This window comes from Equus caballus, chromosome 15 (genome assembly GCF_041296265.1).
Source record: "Equus caballus isolate H_3958 breed thoroughbred chromosome 15, TB-T2T, whole genome shotgun sequence".
In the NCBI taxonomy this organism is placed as follows: domain Eukaryota; kingdom Metazoa; phylum Chordata; class Mammalia; order Perissodactyla; family Equidae; genus Equus; species Equus caballus.
Window position 1 is genome coordinate 47,954,762 of NC_091698.1, and position 15,845 is coordinate 47,970,606.

At 42.7% G+C, this 15,845-nt stretch overlaps 2 protein-coding genes across 3 annotated transcripts; both read left to right on the plus strand.

Moving 5' to 3' along the window:
• The first annotated feature begins 1,224 nt into the window (after window positions 1-1,224).
• FAM136A (family with sequence similarity 136 member A) lies at window positions 1,225-5,790 on the plus strand. 2 transcript variants are annotated; one of them, XM_001489972.5, is made up of 3 exons: window positions 1,225-1,440; window positions 2,331-2,471; window positions 4,313-5,790. In XM_001489972.5, exons 1-3 carry the CDS (start codon window positions 1,354-1,356, stop codon window positions 4,499-4,501), a joined length of 417 nt encoding a protein of 138 aa, XP_001490022.1. In that variant the 5' UTR covers window positions 1,225-1,353; the 3' UTR covers window positions 4,502-5,790. The 2 variants fall into 2 exon arrangements, with proteins under 2 accessions (XP_001490022.1, XP_023474712.1); XM_023618944.2 differs by lacking the exon at window positions 1,225-1,440 and adding an exon at window positions 2,072-2,233.
• A 1,063-nt stretch (window positions 5,791-6,853) lies between these two features.
• On the plus strand, window positions 6,854-15,817 carry SNRPG (small nuclear ribonucleoprotein polypeptide G). Its single transcript, XM_003362978.5, has 4 exons — window positions 6,854-7,374; window positions 10,058-10,080; window positions 10,794-10,918; window positions 15,463-15,817. Exons 1-4 carry the CDS (start codon window positions 7,343-7,345, stop codon window positions 15,511-15,513), a joined length of 231 nt encoding a protein of 76 aa, XP_003363026.1. The 5' UTR covers window positions 6,854-7,342; the 3' UTR covers window positions 15,514-15,817.
• Window positions 15,818-15,845: the final 28 nt, after the last annotated feature.

The following is a 15,845-nucleotide window of genomic DNA, read 5'->3' on the forward strand; positions in this document are numbered from 1 at the left end:
CCAACAATCCAACAATTCCACTTCTAGATATTTACCCAAGAGAAATGGAAATCTATGTCTACAAAGACTTGCTCAAGGATGTTCAGTCACCACTTTATTCAGAATTGCTAGTAACTGAAAAAGACCCAAATGTCCATCAACAGGGTGTCGATGAAAATAATCCATAACCACTCTATAAATGAAAATTAGGGAGAGTTTATTCTGAGCTAAAATCTGAGGACCATGGCCTGGGGCCTTTCTTCCCGAAGGTAGAAAGGGCACCAAAGAAGTGAGGTACACAGAGTGGTTATATACCCCCAAAGAGGATGCTTTACATATGATTGAAATGTCCCTCCCACAATTGCCCTGTCAGCACAGCACTTGATGGACACAGCAGGTGGTGAGTCTGCTATCTCAGTGGACCTAGCAGGAGGCAAGTCTGTTGTCTCCAGCTGGGCAGTCACAGGTGAGCGCAGCAATCAGTTCCTACTCTAAGGAAAGATGCTTAATCCTTAAGGAAATGCCAACGTTGGGAGGGGGAGGGAAGTTGCACCTTTATCTCAAGGGTCTTTGTTCTTGCCATAGGAAAGGTCAGAAGCAGATATACAACGCATGCTCAACGGCCATGGTCAGGCCCCTTTGGAAAAACGAGGTCAGGCCGAATTAGGTTTACACCAAATGGCTTCCTCATATATTCCAATATATCCTATTGCTTGCCATTTCTATTTGTCAAGGGGAATGGAAAAACAAATTGTGGTATAAGGAACCAAGGACACAACTCAATCTCGAAAGCATTATGCTAGGTGAAGCAGCCAGAATGATTATGTACACGTTCTAGAAAGGGGAAATGTAATCTGTAGTGACAAAGCAGATCAGTGGTTGCCTGGGGTCAGAGGTGGGGGAATGGGGGAAGAAAGGGCGGAGATTGGGAAAAGGCAAGATTTGTTAAAATTCTTCAACTATACACCTAAGATCTGGGCATATTCATCTTTATGTTAATTACATTAAAATTTTTTTTAAAGAATTTGAAGGAAAAGAGGGAAAGAGGGACGGAGGGAGGGAGAGGAGGGAGAAAGGCAGTCGTAGTGCTCTCACGGCCGGTTGCCGGGGGAGGTTGACCAACCCTCCGCTGCCCGAGGCGGCTCCGGCGGGCGCGCACCGCGGCCGCAGGGGGCCGGGTGGGAGCGGGAGCCGGCCGGAGGCCGCGGGAGGGAGCGAGGCCGCGCGGCTGCAGTTGCTCCTCTCGAACGCCAGGCGGCGGCGTGGCCCGGGAAGGGCGGGCCGCGGTGACCTGGGAAGCGGCGGCGAGGGGGCGGGCCGGTGCTCTGGAGTCCATGTGGGCGCCGGCGCGGCGGGGCGCAGTGCGGGGTCGCCATGGCGGAGCTGCAGCAGCTCCGCGTGCAGGAGGCGGTGGACTCCATGGTGAAGAGTCTGGAGAGAGAGAACATCCGGAAGATGCAGGTAGTGGAGCGCGCAGGCCGATGCGAGGGGAGCCCCGGCGGCCCGGGACTCCCGGCCCCTTCCCGCAGCCGCCGCGCGAGGCCCCGGGCCGCTGTCCCCCTCCCCGCAGACCCGGGTCAGGGCGGCCCTGGGGTCGCCGCGGCGTCCTCGGAAGCACGCCTTGCCCACAGACAGAACTTCGGGAGCTGCGACTGAGTGGATGAAATCTGTGCGCAAGGCCGTTTTCCACCCAGGCCGATCCGGGGAAGAGGGCGTCCCCAGACCAGGGTTAGAAAGCCCCTGGTGTGAGGCGTTCGGCCTCCCCTACTTGCCCCTCTTGCGCGGCCCCTTCTGCAGGTGAGCATCCCGAGGCCCAGAAAGAGCACGGCCAAGGTGAAAGACCGGAAAGACGAAGGCGCTCGGCCTCCCAATGGCCAGGTCATGCCCGGTTCTGTTGCACCGAACTCCACTCCACACAGCGCTGGTTCATATGCTGCTCTGCTCTGATCCCCTAAGTGTTTTGTTGGACCTGCCTACCTAACCAGATTGTGGGTTTCCCTTGTAGTGCTCCTTGAGTCGATTAATGGATCGGTTGTCCCCTGGTGGAATGTAGAATACTAGGTTGCTGACCTCTGAACCCTGTGGTTTTCAGAACTTCGCTTTGTTTGACCACTGCCACCTTCCCCATCCACCCAGCCTTTGATGCAACAAGTGCCAGTGAGCCAGCAGCAAGAAGCCCATGAAACACTCTGCTAGGCACCAAGGATAACTTTCCCATCGTGGTTTTAAGTTCTGATGTCTATTCTAAGGAGAGGTGCATAGATAGATGCTCCTAGCCTCCCTTGCCCTCCGCGGTCACCTCTGTCACCAGAGGCTTTCCTGCCTAACCTCTCTCTGCCTTCCTTCTACAGGGCCTCATGTTCCGGTGCAGCGCCAGCTGCTGTGAGGACAGCCAGGCGTCCATGCAGCAGGTACACCAGTGCATTGAGCGCTGCCATGCGCCTCTGGCTCAAGCCCAGGCCCTGGTGACCAGCGAGTTGGAGAAGTTCCAGGTGAGGAATATCCCAAAGAGAGGGCTCTAGTCCTTGATGTGGCTCTTTTGCAGGAGATGACAAGCATTTGTTCAAAACTCTTGGTTTTAGCGTCTTGGTTCTTTTAACATTTGTGACCGTCCTGTGGCCAACCAATCTTCACAAGGGTTTGACATTTTGGAAAAAGTGCCAGAGGTTGAGTGCTGTATTTCCCATAGAAACAAAGATGTAAAAGGGAGTCACCAAGGGAGTTCGTGACCAAGAACTTAGGCTTTTTTTCCCCACAGACATCAAATATATGTATACTGTATAGTATAAAGTTTTCTGAAGCATAATAATTCATTCTTACAACAGCCGAATCCCCAGGAAAGTGGAATAGGATCATCTTTAAAAGGTGCAGATTAGAGCAAGATCCTACCATCATTTTGTGGACTTACACACCCACACAAGTGTCTACCCAAGAATGTCCCTACTTGCTACATCCAAGTGACACTTGCAGCTCCCATGTCACTAAAGAGCAGTCATTTGTGTGAAGCCTTATCGTTGACTCACTGACGCCTGCCTCGCAAGCCCCTCCAAGGTCGCTAAGAGCCCCCTGTATCCCTCTCTGGAGCAAAAGGTAGCCACAACTTCATTTTACTCCCTTCCTCTGAATATGCTTTTCTGGAGCGTGGGGAACGCAGGGCTCACTTCTGAAGCAGTTTGTCATAGCCTGGGATTCTGTTCACATGGAAACATTATGTCTAATGTGATACATTTTTACATTCTGCTATAGAAAATTCTTCAAAATTACTGACACTATAAAGGAATAACTTCTCCAAGGTCACGGAACTCCGATGAGTTCCTTTATGTTTCTTCTGACACCTGACTTTATAGATAGAGTCTTGGAAAAATTGATTCATGAATTTCTGTATAACTTGCTCCTTCCATTCCCTTTTCTGTCCTCTCCAGTCAGGCTTACCTTCCACTGTGCCAGAACTGCTCTTACTACTCCCCTCCATGGGTCTAAATCCAGTGGCCATTTCTCTTTCCTCATCTTCCTCAGCCTCTCTGCGTCATTGGCACAGTGGATCACTCTCCAGCTCCCTGAAACACTTTATTCAGTTGGCCACCAAGACACCTCACTCTGGTTTCCACCTCCCTCCATGGCCCTCTTTCTTGGCCTCCTTTGCTGGTGTTTCCCCTCTCTAGCCTCTGAGCGTTGGAGGGCCCAGAGCTGTCCCTGGACCTTTTCTCTTTTCCATCTAGTTTTCTGTTCTCATAACTATAAATATCATCTATATGCTGACAATGCCTACATTCGTATCTCTAGACCAACTTCACTCCTGATGTCCAGATTCATATAACCAACTGTTTCCTCAACATCTCCACTTATTTATTTTGTTTGTCTCTCTCTCTCGTCTCTGGAATGTAAGTTCTACAAGGGCAAGAACTTTATCTGTTTCACTCATCACTGTATTCCCCAGCGCTAGAAGAGTACCTGGCACATAGTAGATGCTCAATAAATGTTGGTTAATTGAGTGTTTTTCTGTAGCAAGGACAGACATTAAAGACTCGAGATGTTTGTAAGCTTTTCTGTATTGAGTAACAGTAGCCTCTAGTTACTTCTCACTTCTGGAAAGGGCTTCTTTACGATTTATTCTGTCATTCACCTGCTTTCTAGTAATGCTTTGTCTGGGACCTCCAGGTACCACCCTCTGTTTCAGTATAATCTTTGTTGATTGCACTATAGTGTCCCTTTAATTGATCAAGATAAAGTATGTCAAGCCAAAATATGTAGCAGAACGCCTGGCGCATGATAAGTACTCGGGAAATGGAGGCCATCCTCTCAGCCTTCTCTACCCTCTTCCTTCTTGCCACAGGACCGTCTGGCCCGGTGCACCATGCATTGCAATGACAAAGCCAAAGATTCAATAGATGCCGGAAGTAAAGAGCTTCAAGTGAAGCGGCAGCTGGAGAGTTGTGTGACCAAATGTGTGGATGACCACATGCACCTCATCCCAACCATGACCAAGAAGATGAAGGAGTCTCTCTCATCCATTGGGAAATAGAAGTCTTTGCCATTGGCCAGTGGGGCTAAGGACAGGAATCTATTTAAAAAGAGGAATGGGAATTTTGGTCTTTTAAGCAAAGTTTATGAATGAAGAAATTAAGGATGGCAGCGAGTTTAAGGCATATGTCACTTTCCTCTGGACATTGGTTTCTTTATGTTTCACTCCTAGAAAGTGAAATGGAAAAAACTGGTGCTAAAATATGAGTCAGAGATAGCACAGGAGAGTTTCTGAGAGCCTGTTTCATGTGGCGAGTGCTTATCCTGGCTGTAGGGATCTCCCTTGTACCCAACCAGAGCCCTCCAAGGTACCAGATTCTTCTTAGTACACAGGTTCCAGCAGGCTGGCAGTTTCCTCTCACCTGCCTATGATCTGGTGGAGTGGGAAGACAGGTGTTCTCCGTTTGTTGACAACTTTCTGTTGACTGCAAGGATCACCACACCATTTTCCATAAACTAATTTAGAAGGCAGAAAAAGGTTTCTGGGTCTTTGTTTTGCTTGGTTTTGTTTTATATACAAGGGCATGAAGTTGATTTAAGATGTGGAGTTGGGAGAGGTAGTTTGCATAGGAACTTGGAAAAGTTTCTTGTGAATATCCCTTTCTGGCCATCAAGATGTGGATGTGTGTTTCTTAAAATTCTCACACATTCCATCCTTCACCCTGGAGAGAGGCCGTGTCATACTGGGGATGGGAAACAGACCTTCCCTCTCACGGACTGCCGCGTCGGGCCCGGAGGCTGTCTGCAGCAGTGACAGGACAATCTTGCAGGAACACTCTCCCTTGATGGGAAAGAGGGGTTCAACTGTGCTATATACAGGTATCTAGGAATGAAGAGTGAAAGAGGAACTGCTGGCTGCTTAATTAAGAGAGTTCTGAAGTACTGAATTTGGGAAAACCTGCTTTTCATAGAACAGAATGGAATGAAAGCCTAAACCCAGTGCTGCTTACTTAGCCCCTGAAGTAAGAGAGCCCTATCGAGACAATCCTTTTAGCAACAGGAAGGTCAAGGAAGAAAAAGTAAGCAACTCATGGGTGAGCTGTGACTCCTTTAGAGCAAAAGAGGGGCGGCCCCCCAATACCAAATAGCACTTCTGCCTGGGGCTTTTGCAACATGCAGTGTTCCTGCCCCAAATCTGGCACCTTATCATTTGATAAGGACTTTGTTGTCTTTTTACCTGCTTATCACTTGAGATGATAATATAGCCTGTCTGTTTGCTGTTTCAAGGCTGTGATATATTTTCCTAGTGGTTGGGTTTTTAAAAATAAATAAGGTTTAATTTTTCCTCCACTATTGTGTGTGTTTCATCATATCTGGGTTGTGAATATATAACTTGAGAAAGTTATATATTCTCTTTCTCATGTTTCTCTTTGTAATGTATGAAATAAGCTTCTTAAGAGGTTCAGAAGAGTGAAAATTAGTTATGGTTTGGGTGCAGGACTTGTTCATTGTAAGTGGGAAAAACTTTGAGGGCAGGCTAGGGCCGTATGAGTTGAAGTCCATAATGTAAAAAGATAGAACCTGTCTATAAGGCTAAAAGAAATTAAATATCCACATCAAGGCTGACCCAGTGGCACAGTGGTGAACTTCATGTGTTCGACTTCAGTGGCCCGGGGTTCCCTAGTTCAGATCCCAGGCACAAACCTTCACACTGCTTATCAAGCCACGCTGTGGTAGGTATCCCACATATAAAATAGAAGAAGATGGGCATAGATGTTAGCTCAGCGCCAATTTTCTTCAGCAAAAAGGGGAGGATTGGCAGCAGATGTTAGCTCAGGGCTAATCTTCCTCAATAAAATAAAATAAATAGCCATGTCAGGTCTCTAGCTTCAAATAAACACTAACAGCAAGAGTTGGAAAAGATACACAATTATGATCCCTCTAGAGAAAATGCAATGTCTAAGATTTTGAGTGACAAGAGAATACAAAATATATGATGAGTTTAACTAAGTCTTTACTATGATTGATATTTAAATAAAGTCATTCCTGAACGTTAGGAATGAGTTGAATTTTGGAGAACAATCCCCTACTTAAAATGACCAAGGCTTTTCTGTTTTGGCCTACATCTTCTATAATCTTTATTGCATTTAATTCATACATTCTCCTATTTTGGGTAACTTAACTGGGAACAAGGCGGAGACCACCTCTACACTCTACACTCTACACTCTTGACTTGAAAATCAGTGCCTCATATTAGAGATCGTTTGTGCGCTGCACTTCACGTTTTATATATAGGGGCAAAGTACATTATGTGGGCTTCTGGAGGCAGTGTTAAAGAATTGGAGGACGTCAGCCAGGAATACACTTCCGGGGTCTTGATTCAAAGTCCTGGAAACTGAAGCCTTGTCACCCTACTCTTCCGGCGTAGAGGTCAATAATTGAAATGTTACTGGAACCCTAGGCTTAGCATGACAGTATGCTGTGGGAATGCATGCCAAAGAGATATTAGGGGCCCACACCTCCAGAGTTTATTTTCATTTAGTATCTCTGAAGAAGACAAACGATGCGAAACGCAAAGGTAACGAAGTGACTAGTGTCGCTCAGAAGCTAGAAACCGGACGTTATCTCAGTCTAACAGAAGAGGAAACCCAACGGAGTAGGACGTCTCGAAGCCCCACCCCTCCATCCTGGCCAATCGCTGGCCTCTCAGCCGGAAGCTCAAGACGGACGGACACTCTCGGGCGTCCCCTAAGTATCGCGAGGTGAAATGTGAACGCTGCAGACAATCGATTGGTTCACGGGCTCAGCGACGTCAGACGCAAAACGCCGGGCCTGCCGCGGGAGCGTAAGGGAAGCCGTGAATTGCGTTTGGAGGCATCTTTGAGCTCGGTGAGAAGACATCATGAGCAAAGCTCACCCTCCTGAGTTGAAAAAGTAAGTATGCGTGAGGGCCGCGCTCAAGTGGCAGCTTCTTTGCGTGCCTCGAGCTCTGTAGGTCCCCCGCCATGTCCCGTCAGTGCGCCTGGCATGCATGCTCGTCCGAGGCCGCCGAGATCCGGCTGGGTCCCGCGCTTCGGGGCCTGAAGCCCGCGCACACGTCCCGTTCGTCTTGGTCAGCGTGGTTACCAGGGACAGCGAAGCGCCTCCGTTCCGCCGACCTGCCTCCCTGAACCGAGCTGCGGACCCACGTCTCCCCCGCCGTCTCCCTCGTTATCTGAAGATCTCGAATGCACCCCTTTGAGGAACATCTTGAGTAGCATCTTGTTCTCGATAAGGTGGCTGGAGAGTAAGTGTAGGAGGAACTAAGGAGGTGGATGGAATGCTGGTGTTCGATAGTATATGAGGAATCCAAAGCCGCGTTGATCTTAGAATGTGTTTGTAGCTGTTTCTTTGAATTTTAACTTAGACATTCCTTTTTCTAGCTTTCTTGTACTTAAGTCAAACTTGAATGTCATGTGATACCTTGCTCTGTGAACAGAGCTGTGGGAGAACCTTCATTTTTCCAATCAGAGAATAAAGTTTCCCCTGCACCCAGTAAAATCAAGTCAAAGTAGAATATTTCTACTTTAGATAGGGCCCGATTAAACGCTTTGACTTCCTCAAACACTCTTAAGATGTCCCATGTCTCCTAAGTACTTCTCTATCTTGTTTATACCATGTAATGCTGGAATTCTGCATGCACTAGTTGGATAGCACAAAGGATGCAAAATTGCTCCAGGAATCAGTTTGTAAGGCAACCATCTGGTCTGCCTTGTGTATGGTTTATTTATCATTAGCTCCAGAAAGAAGTCAGACTTAAGGACAAGTTAGCATTTCATAATTTTGCGTTTAATTATGCACCTTTGTATCAAAGCCATCTTTTCTGCAAAAACGTGTATCTTAGTTGGATCTGTTAAAGACTTAATTATTAAATCATAAGCTAGCGTTAAGAAAAATAAATTACTGTCGTGAAAATGCTTATCTGAAAGGTGTTTTATTGGTGAGCTGGTAAAATCTCGTAAGTATCCTCTGGATTCATCAGGAGCTGGTGAAATGGTAATTATTTTTTAACAAAAGGACCATTCTCTACTTATAGTCTTAGATTTCCTTTTTGATTCTTAACAGATATTATTTAAGAATTTCAGAGAATCAAAGTAGTTTTAATACTTTTCTCATTTCTAGATTTCATGAATTGTGAAGTTCTGTCAGATCTGCCTCCCAAAATTTTTTCTAAGTTTACTTTCTCACACATACCATCTTCCTTTACACTTTTATACCCGCCTCCTGGTTTAGCATAACTCGGTGGTTCTTAACTGGGTTGGGGTAAGGAGTCAGGTTCTACCAGTGTCTAGTGGGTAAAGACCAGGGGTGCTGCTAAGCATCCTACAATGCACTGGACATCCTCGACGACAAAGAATTATCTGGCCGCAAATTTCAGTATGCCAAGGTTGAGATATCCTGGCTGTACTGAATTCTCCCACCCACCTCTTAAAAATCACTGCCACGGTAGTCTTTTGAATGCCTGATTTTGCTTTAATCGTTTATCGCTGTCTGGGTAATAAAGTCCAGACTTCTTGACCCAGTATTCAGGCTCCTCTATCTGAAATTCAAGCACCAGGTAATACACACACTTCTTAAGTGTGCTGTTCTCCAGCTAAACTGAACCATTGTGTTTGCTCAAATTTTCTCACCTGCTGTGTGACTTTGGACAGTTTACTTAACCTTTCTAAGCCTCAGTTCCCCATCTATAAAATGGTGGTAATAATAGTACGTAACTTACAAAGTTGTTGTAAGGGTTAGATATGCTCATGTGTGTGATATTTGCTATGTTTTATGTAGTACATCCTATTCAAATAGATTTTATACATCACACTATGTATTTTTATCTGTAAATCTATCTTCTCACGCTTTGTGTCAGGCCCCATGTCATATTTATCTTTGAATTCTCCCATATCTTATACGTTAATATTGAATGAAATTTCCTGTTTTCTAGCCTATAACTAGAAGAGGTAAAATTCTTGATAGTCTCAGACTATCCTGCTGAGATGGGATTTTCTTAATTCAAATTGTTTAAAGTTTCAAAGTATGCATTTATTTTGCTAAAATATACTTGTGTTGAAGAATATCCTGAACACTTAAGATTGATGCTTAATATCAAGTGAAATAACACTACTTACTGTCTCAAATATAAATTAAAATGCCTATTGAATTGATATGGTTTGATTACCTTCTCGTTTCTTCACAGCTTTGTTTGGTTTTGGAAGTAACCAAATCTTTGTTTTTCTGTTAGGGCTATAAAATCCAGTTGTTGAAAATTAGGTCAATATTGAACAAGAAAGTTTTTGTAAATCACATCAGTATAAAGACTCAATTTAATGTACATGAATGTATTCTAAATCTCTTCCCCTTTGTTTATTATCTTGCCCCTTCCCCAAATACAGTGCTTTGTGTAAGTGCTAATTGAGGTGGTCCCATTACTCCCTTATCCTTCATAGCAGTATAAAGTTTTTACTCTTTTAAATTTCATTATTCCTGTTGTGTAAATTTTACCAAATTATCTTGGCTATATCTACTTTGTGCTTATTTATGCTTAAATTTTTAAAATGAGTTAAATAATCTTTACCCCTTGCTTTTTTAGATTTATGGACAAGAAGTTATCATGTAAGTTGAGTTTCTTTGTTTTCTGTTGTTCAGTTGCTTTTTACATGTGTCTTGGCAGTATATAACACTTGGAGCAACTTTATAAAAATTCAAAGCACACAACCTCTAACTCATATCCATTAATTAAGCAAGTTTATCACAGTCTTAACTAGACAATTTTATTTGCCTAATTTCTGATGTTTAATACATTTTACAGTACTTCAGACGTTTTATTGTTTCGTATAAGCCCTCCCTCACTTTGACAGAATTAACAGGATTTTCCTATTTTGTAATATTTGAAAACTTATTAACCTTTTTTCCTTTAAGCAAAGGACTTAGACAGGGACTAAAAATCTGAAAAAGAGGAGGATTGGCAGTAGTTAGCTCAGGGCTAATCTTTCTTTTAAAAAAAAAAAAAAAAGACTGACTTTAGAGGCAAGCCACCTTCAGTTCGAGTCCCAACTTTACCACATAGTAGCTTTATAACCTTGAACCAGTTACTGAAAAGCTCTATACTTCAGTTCCCTTGTAAAGAGTTGCACAATTCTACTTTATAGGGTTCTTATAAGTTTAAATGGGGAAGTAAATGTAAAATGTTTAGCCCAGCGCTTGGCGTATAGTAAGGATAGTGGATTATACATCTTAAATGCCTGGGTTTTATCCCACCTAATTTTTAATGAATTGTTGACAGTTAAGGGTCAGTTTTATTAAAAGTTCTTTTTCCCTTTTTATAGTGAAATTAAATGGTGGCAGACATGTCCAAGGAATATTGCGGGGATTTGATCCCTTTATGAATCTTGTGATAGACGAATGTGTGGAGATGGCAACTAGTGGGCAACAGAACAATATTGGAATGGTGGTAAGTAAAGATGTAAGGTTTTTCTCAGAGATTTCATTTTTCTTTCAGAATAAACATTAACTTCTCTTCTATCAAACTCTTGGATTAAATTGAAGTTAGGCACATTACAGCAAGATTAGACTTTCCAGCTCCCTTTTAGTTTAACATATGGTAGTCATTTAACTGTGATAATGTCCCAGTTACCTGTAGGTTAGATCTGAATCCTATACAGAACCCCATGGGGTCCTTGGGCTTGAAATACCTGTTGGAAATCATTTTGGAGCTTTATTCTATGTTAGAGGCCCATAGTTAGTCCTTCATTAGAGCAGTAATAGTACTCAATCTTAGTTGCATCTTAGAATCAAATTAGTCTGGGATGTTCCCCAGGTGATTCTAATGTACGGCAAAGATTAACCACTGATCTAGAGCGTTTATAATCACCTGAGGAGTTTTACCAAAACAAACAAACAAACTCTGCCTAGATTCCACCCGAGAGCACTTGAAACTGTATCTCTCATGGTACCATCTTTTTTTGGTTAAAAGACCTTGGGTAATTTTTAATGTGTGGTGAGGATTAAGAGCTATTTATCAAACTTTAGCATGCTTGTGAATTCCCAGAAGATCTTGTTAAAATGCAGATCCTAATTCAGTAGGTGTGAGGTGGAACCTGAAATTTTACATTTCTAACAAATGCAGTCCACAGATTACACTTTTTTATTTTAATTGTGTATATAATCAACCTATATTTTCTGGTTTATCACATCCGAATTTAAAAGTAGTCAAGGTAAAAATTGCCAGAGACAATCATGATAACAGCCATTCACATGGAAGAAAATGGGGGGAGGGGGGAATGGAAAGACTGAGTTCTTAATTAGAGGAGCAGACATTTCTGCATTCATGAGGCCACAATGGTGTGACTGCTGAAGAAGAGTTTTTGCTGTTTCTCAGCAAGACCCAGGCTGTGAATCCCTGTCTTTGTCCAGCACAGGGCAATACACCCAGTAAGTGGTGAGTCCAAGTTTCTTGGGAAGGGTGAATCAGAAAGGACAACTTAGTTTTAGCAAATCTTTAAGCATGAAGACCTCTAAGAGGTGGCAAGAACTCCTAAGTGTTAGCCTTGATTTTTTGCCTCACTATTATTTTTTTATGTTTGAACAGTAAAGGGGTGTAAATTTTTTTTTAATCACTGTTTCCAAGGTTTATGTTGCTTATTTCAAATGTATTTCCATTCCTCCATTTTGAAAAGCAAATCAGTGGTAAAGGTTGGAAGAACAGCTTAGAGTCTCTAGATAGGAGACTACCCCTTGCCTCCAAGTTTCACGTAAGTCGACCTTCCTCTCAGGTACATTCTCCTTGAGCTTCTGTTGAAAATGAATAAAACTATGTGCAAATCATTAGCTGCCAGTTTCTTATAAAAACAGTTTTTAAATACCCCAAGATTTTCCTCTAGCCCTTCCTTTTACGGATTAGGAAACCCTCATTCTAATAGAGAGTCAATTCAGTTTTTATTTCATACCTCAGCAGATTTGCTAAAAAAGGATTCAAAAAGGACTTGACATCTAAAAGTTGATTCTACCTTGGGAAGATAACTTTTTAGAGAATCTTTGACACTTCTTGGAGTTTTATCAGAGAAGGAATTAAGCCTAGATCAAGGATCTTTCTCTCAGTTTTCCCCCTGAATTTTGATGGGCTTAATTTTCTTTACACAGAATTCGGTTAAAAACAGCACCATCCCAAGTCATTCAAATAATGAGCACCTACTCCCTCTGTTTAGGCGGTCCGCTGTTCCCCCTCTGGTGCTTCTCGTGTAACCAAAAGAAGTTTGTATTAGTAGGCACTAATTTTTACAGCCAAGTTAACGCTTTGAAAATGAGGTAATGGTAATATATCAGTGGTCTTTAATATAAAGATATTCTAAAGAAAATGCAAGAACAGCTTTTCTGAGGTTGAACAAAGGGAAACACTGGTTATGGTTTCGTTTTTTCACAAGTTGTTTGGCAAAGGAGACTGTTACATTGGCTTCATTATTCCCTTGTCCAAGTCAGTAATCTGTTGAGGCCATTGGAATTTCATAATGCCATTGTACTAAAAATAGCATTAAGAATGTGTCTGTTCTGAGGGGGAGGTAATTTGTTTTGAGGGTCTGTCAGCTGGATAGTTAATGATGTCTTGACTAGCCTCTTCTGAGACATCCCCAGGTTGTCGGTGGCCTCACCTCTGTCTTATTTCCTTAAGATTCCACTCTACCCCAAGGTTCCCTTAAGAATGTACTAAAAAGGGGCCAGCCCTGTGGCCGGGTGGTTAAGTTCGCATGCTCTGCTTCGGAGGCCCAAGGTTTTCCGGTTTGGATCCTGGGCACAGACATGGCACCACTCATCAAGTTGTGTTAAGGTGGCATCCCACGTGCCACAACTAGAAGGACCCACAACGAAAAATATACAATTACGTACTGGGGGGCTTTGGGGAGAAAAAGGAAAAATCTTTAAAAAAGAAGAATGTAATAAAAATTCTGTATTTTATGATGCTTCGTAGTTCAGTTCTTAATAGCTTTTTGCTTCTATAGCTCCACTGTAGGTTTGTAGTCTTCATTAGACAGCTGTGCCCTTTCGAGAGGCTGAAAGCCTGAGCGGCACTTTGCAAAAACTAGTATTGAAGCACGAAAGAGAGCCGTCTGGAATTCGGGACCTGATGGTTCCAGTTTGATTTGGAGAATTGAGCCTGGAATACAATGGGAAAAAAGGAAGAGCACCACAAGGCAGATGTGTTCACTGACTAGCCCTACTTCCTGTATATATGTGAGAAGGCAAAGAAGTGTGTAATAGCACTTTAGAAAATGTTGGTGAAAGTGGCGTAGTTTTGTTTTTTAATGAATCCCCTAAAAAAATCCCTCAGATCTGAAAATTTTAGTTTATCTGAAGTAACTTCTCTCCACCACCCTTGAGTTCTAGGGAAAGTATCAGAAATGGACAAATTTAGGAGGGAGCTAGGAAAGGAAGCTAGCTGTTTTTCATGCTTTAATCAGTGATATATGATGTTCATCATCTGTTGCAAATAAACCAGAAATTTAAAACTGAGAACTAGGCAAGCATGGCGTCTAGCTTTCTTCATTTCTATCCCTCACTTAAGAGTAAGAGTCTGTAGGCTGCTTCAGTCCCCACTGTCATTGTCAGGGCATTGTTCTCTTTTAATACTGCTCTTTAACTCTTTGCCACCTTCTCTCCATACTCATTGCTGTTGGTTTCTGCCAGGCTCCAAGACACTCTCCCATCTGTCATGTTCCTTTCCAGTCTGAGCTGCAGAAATCACATGCGAGTTCGTTTGTTTATTTAACAGATACTTATTGAGCCTTTTCTGTGCCTGCCACTACTTTAGGTACTGGACTATTGCACCAAAGTCCCTACCCTCTAGAAATGACATGTGAGTGAGGAAGACAGTAAATAACAGTGTATGTAATATATAAAGCAAGCAGAATGAGGGGAGAGAAGAACAAGTTATAGCTATTTTTACTCCAGCTGCCTACAAGCATAGCTCCACTTTGAATCTTATCCAGAATGCCTCCCATTCTAATAAATTATGTTTCCTCTCATCCCCCTCCTGTCCTTTGACCTATCCAGCTCTGCTTGACCTCATCTGTGATTGCATTATGATCTGCAGTCCACCAGAAGCACCTTATTTTCAGTCCCCTTGCCTTCCAGTTTGACTTATTTTTCTCCCCTTCTTGAATTCAGTCACCAGCCATTTCACCTATGCTCTCGTGAGTATCCTTGCTGATCTTCATTTATGGAATGGCTACTGTGTCGGGCACTGTGCTCATAGGGCCTTTTCTTTAAAATTTCTCTTCCTGACTCTTAAGGTCTCTCCCATTCTCTATATTTATATATGCAGTTGCCAGAACAGTGGTTGTTCCCCCAACTGTGAAACTTTCATTAGCTTATTGTGTCATGAAAATGTCCTCCAAACACTGGAAGATTGGTGTTTGGGGCCTTCTGAGATGCATACTATCTTTGTTTCTCACTTCCCTTCATAAGCTTTTACTGCATTCAAAGTAGATTCTTTCGTTATCCTCTTATGCTTTTTCATCTCAGTTCTGTCTAGAATTTCTTCCTGTCCAAATTCTACGGAATTTTCAAGACCCAGCTAAAATGCCATCTTCATAAAGCCTGCTTTTTGCAACTTCCATCCTGGTTTGTTCCCTCAATGATCTTACACCCTGAACTGACATACGTATTCTGCTGTACCTATTCCTGTTAATTCATGGATCCCTTAGGGGCACAGATGGGCAATGTTACTTGAGTCCTACAGTTTAGAAAGTGAAATGAGTCATTGGAGACTTGGCATCTCAAAAGGGTACTTAGCCTTTGATATAGAAGATGCATATCTCACTTACAAAGGGCTTAGTGGCTTCATGATTGAAAGACTTGAGTTATTTGGGGTCCTTGTGGCTTGAAAAAAGTCACAAACTGACATTTAAAACTGGAAAAACATTAATGATTTGGTGAAAATTCTTTTAATCATCGATAGGTCTGTTAAGTGAATTTTTTCAAATTTACTTCTCTTTTTCTTAGGTAATACGAGGAAATAGTATCATCATGTTAGAAGCCTTGGAACGAGTATAAACGAAGGCTGTGTTCCCCAGAGAAATCAGCTCCTTCCACATGTCCCTGCTCCACAGCACCTGTTTTACTCCAACATAAAAATTGGGTCATGTACATTTTCATATTGAACTTTTTTGTTAAATAAACTTTTGTAATAGGCAAAAATGCTTTCTCAGATGTTCTGAGCATAGAAAATAGAATATTAGCCCTTATTCTAATTTTTTCTAACATGAACTTATTCCTGCGAGTCTGATTAAATGTGAAACATGGCAAGGATGCCTTTTTTCCATCTTTTAACAATAAACAGAGATAAAACACCTGGAAACCTGAGTGGGTTTCTCCTGAAAGAGTAA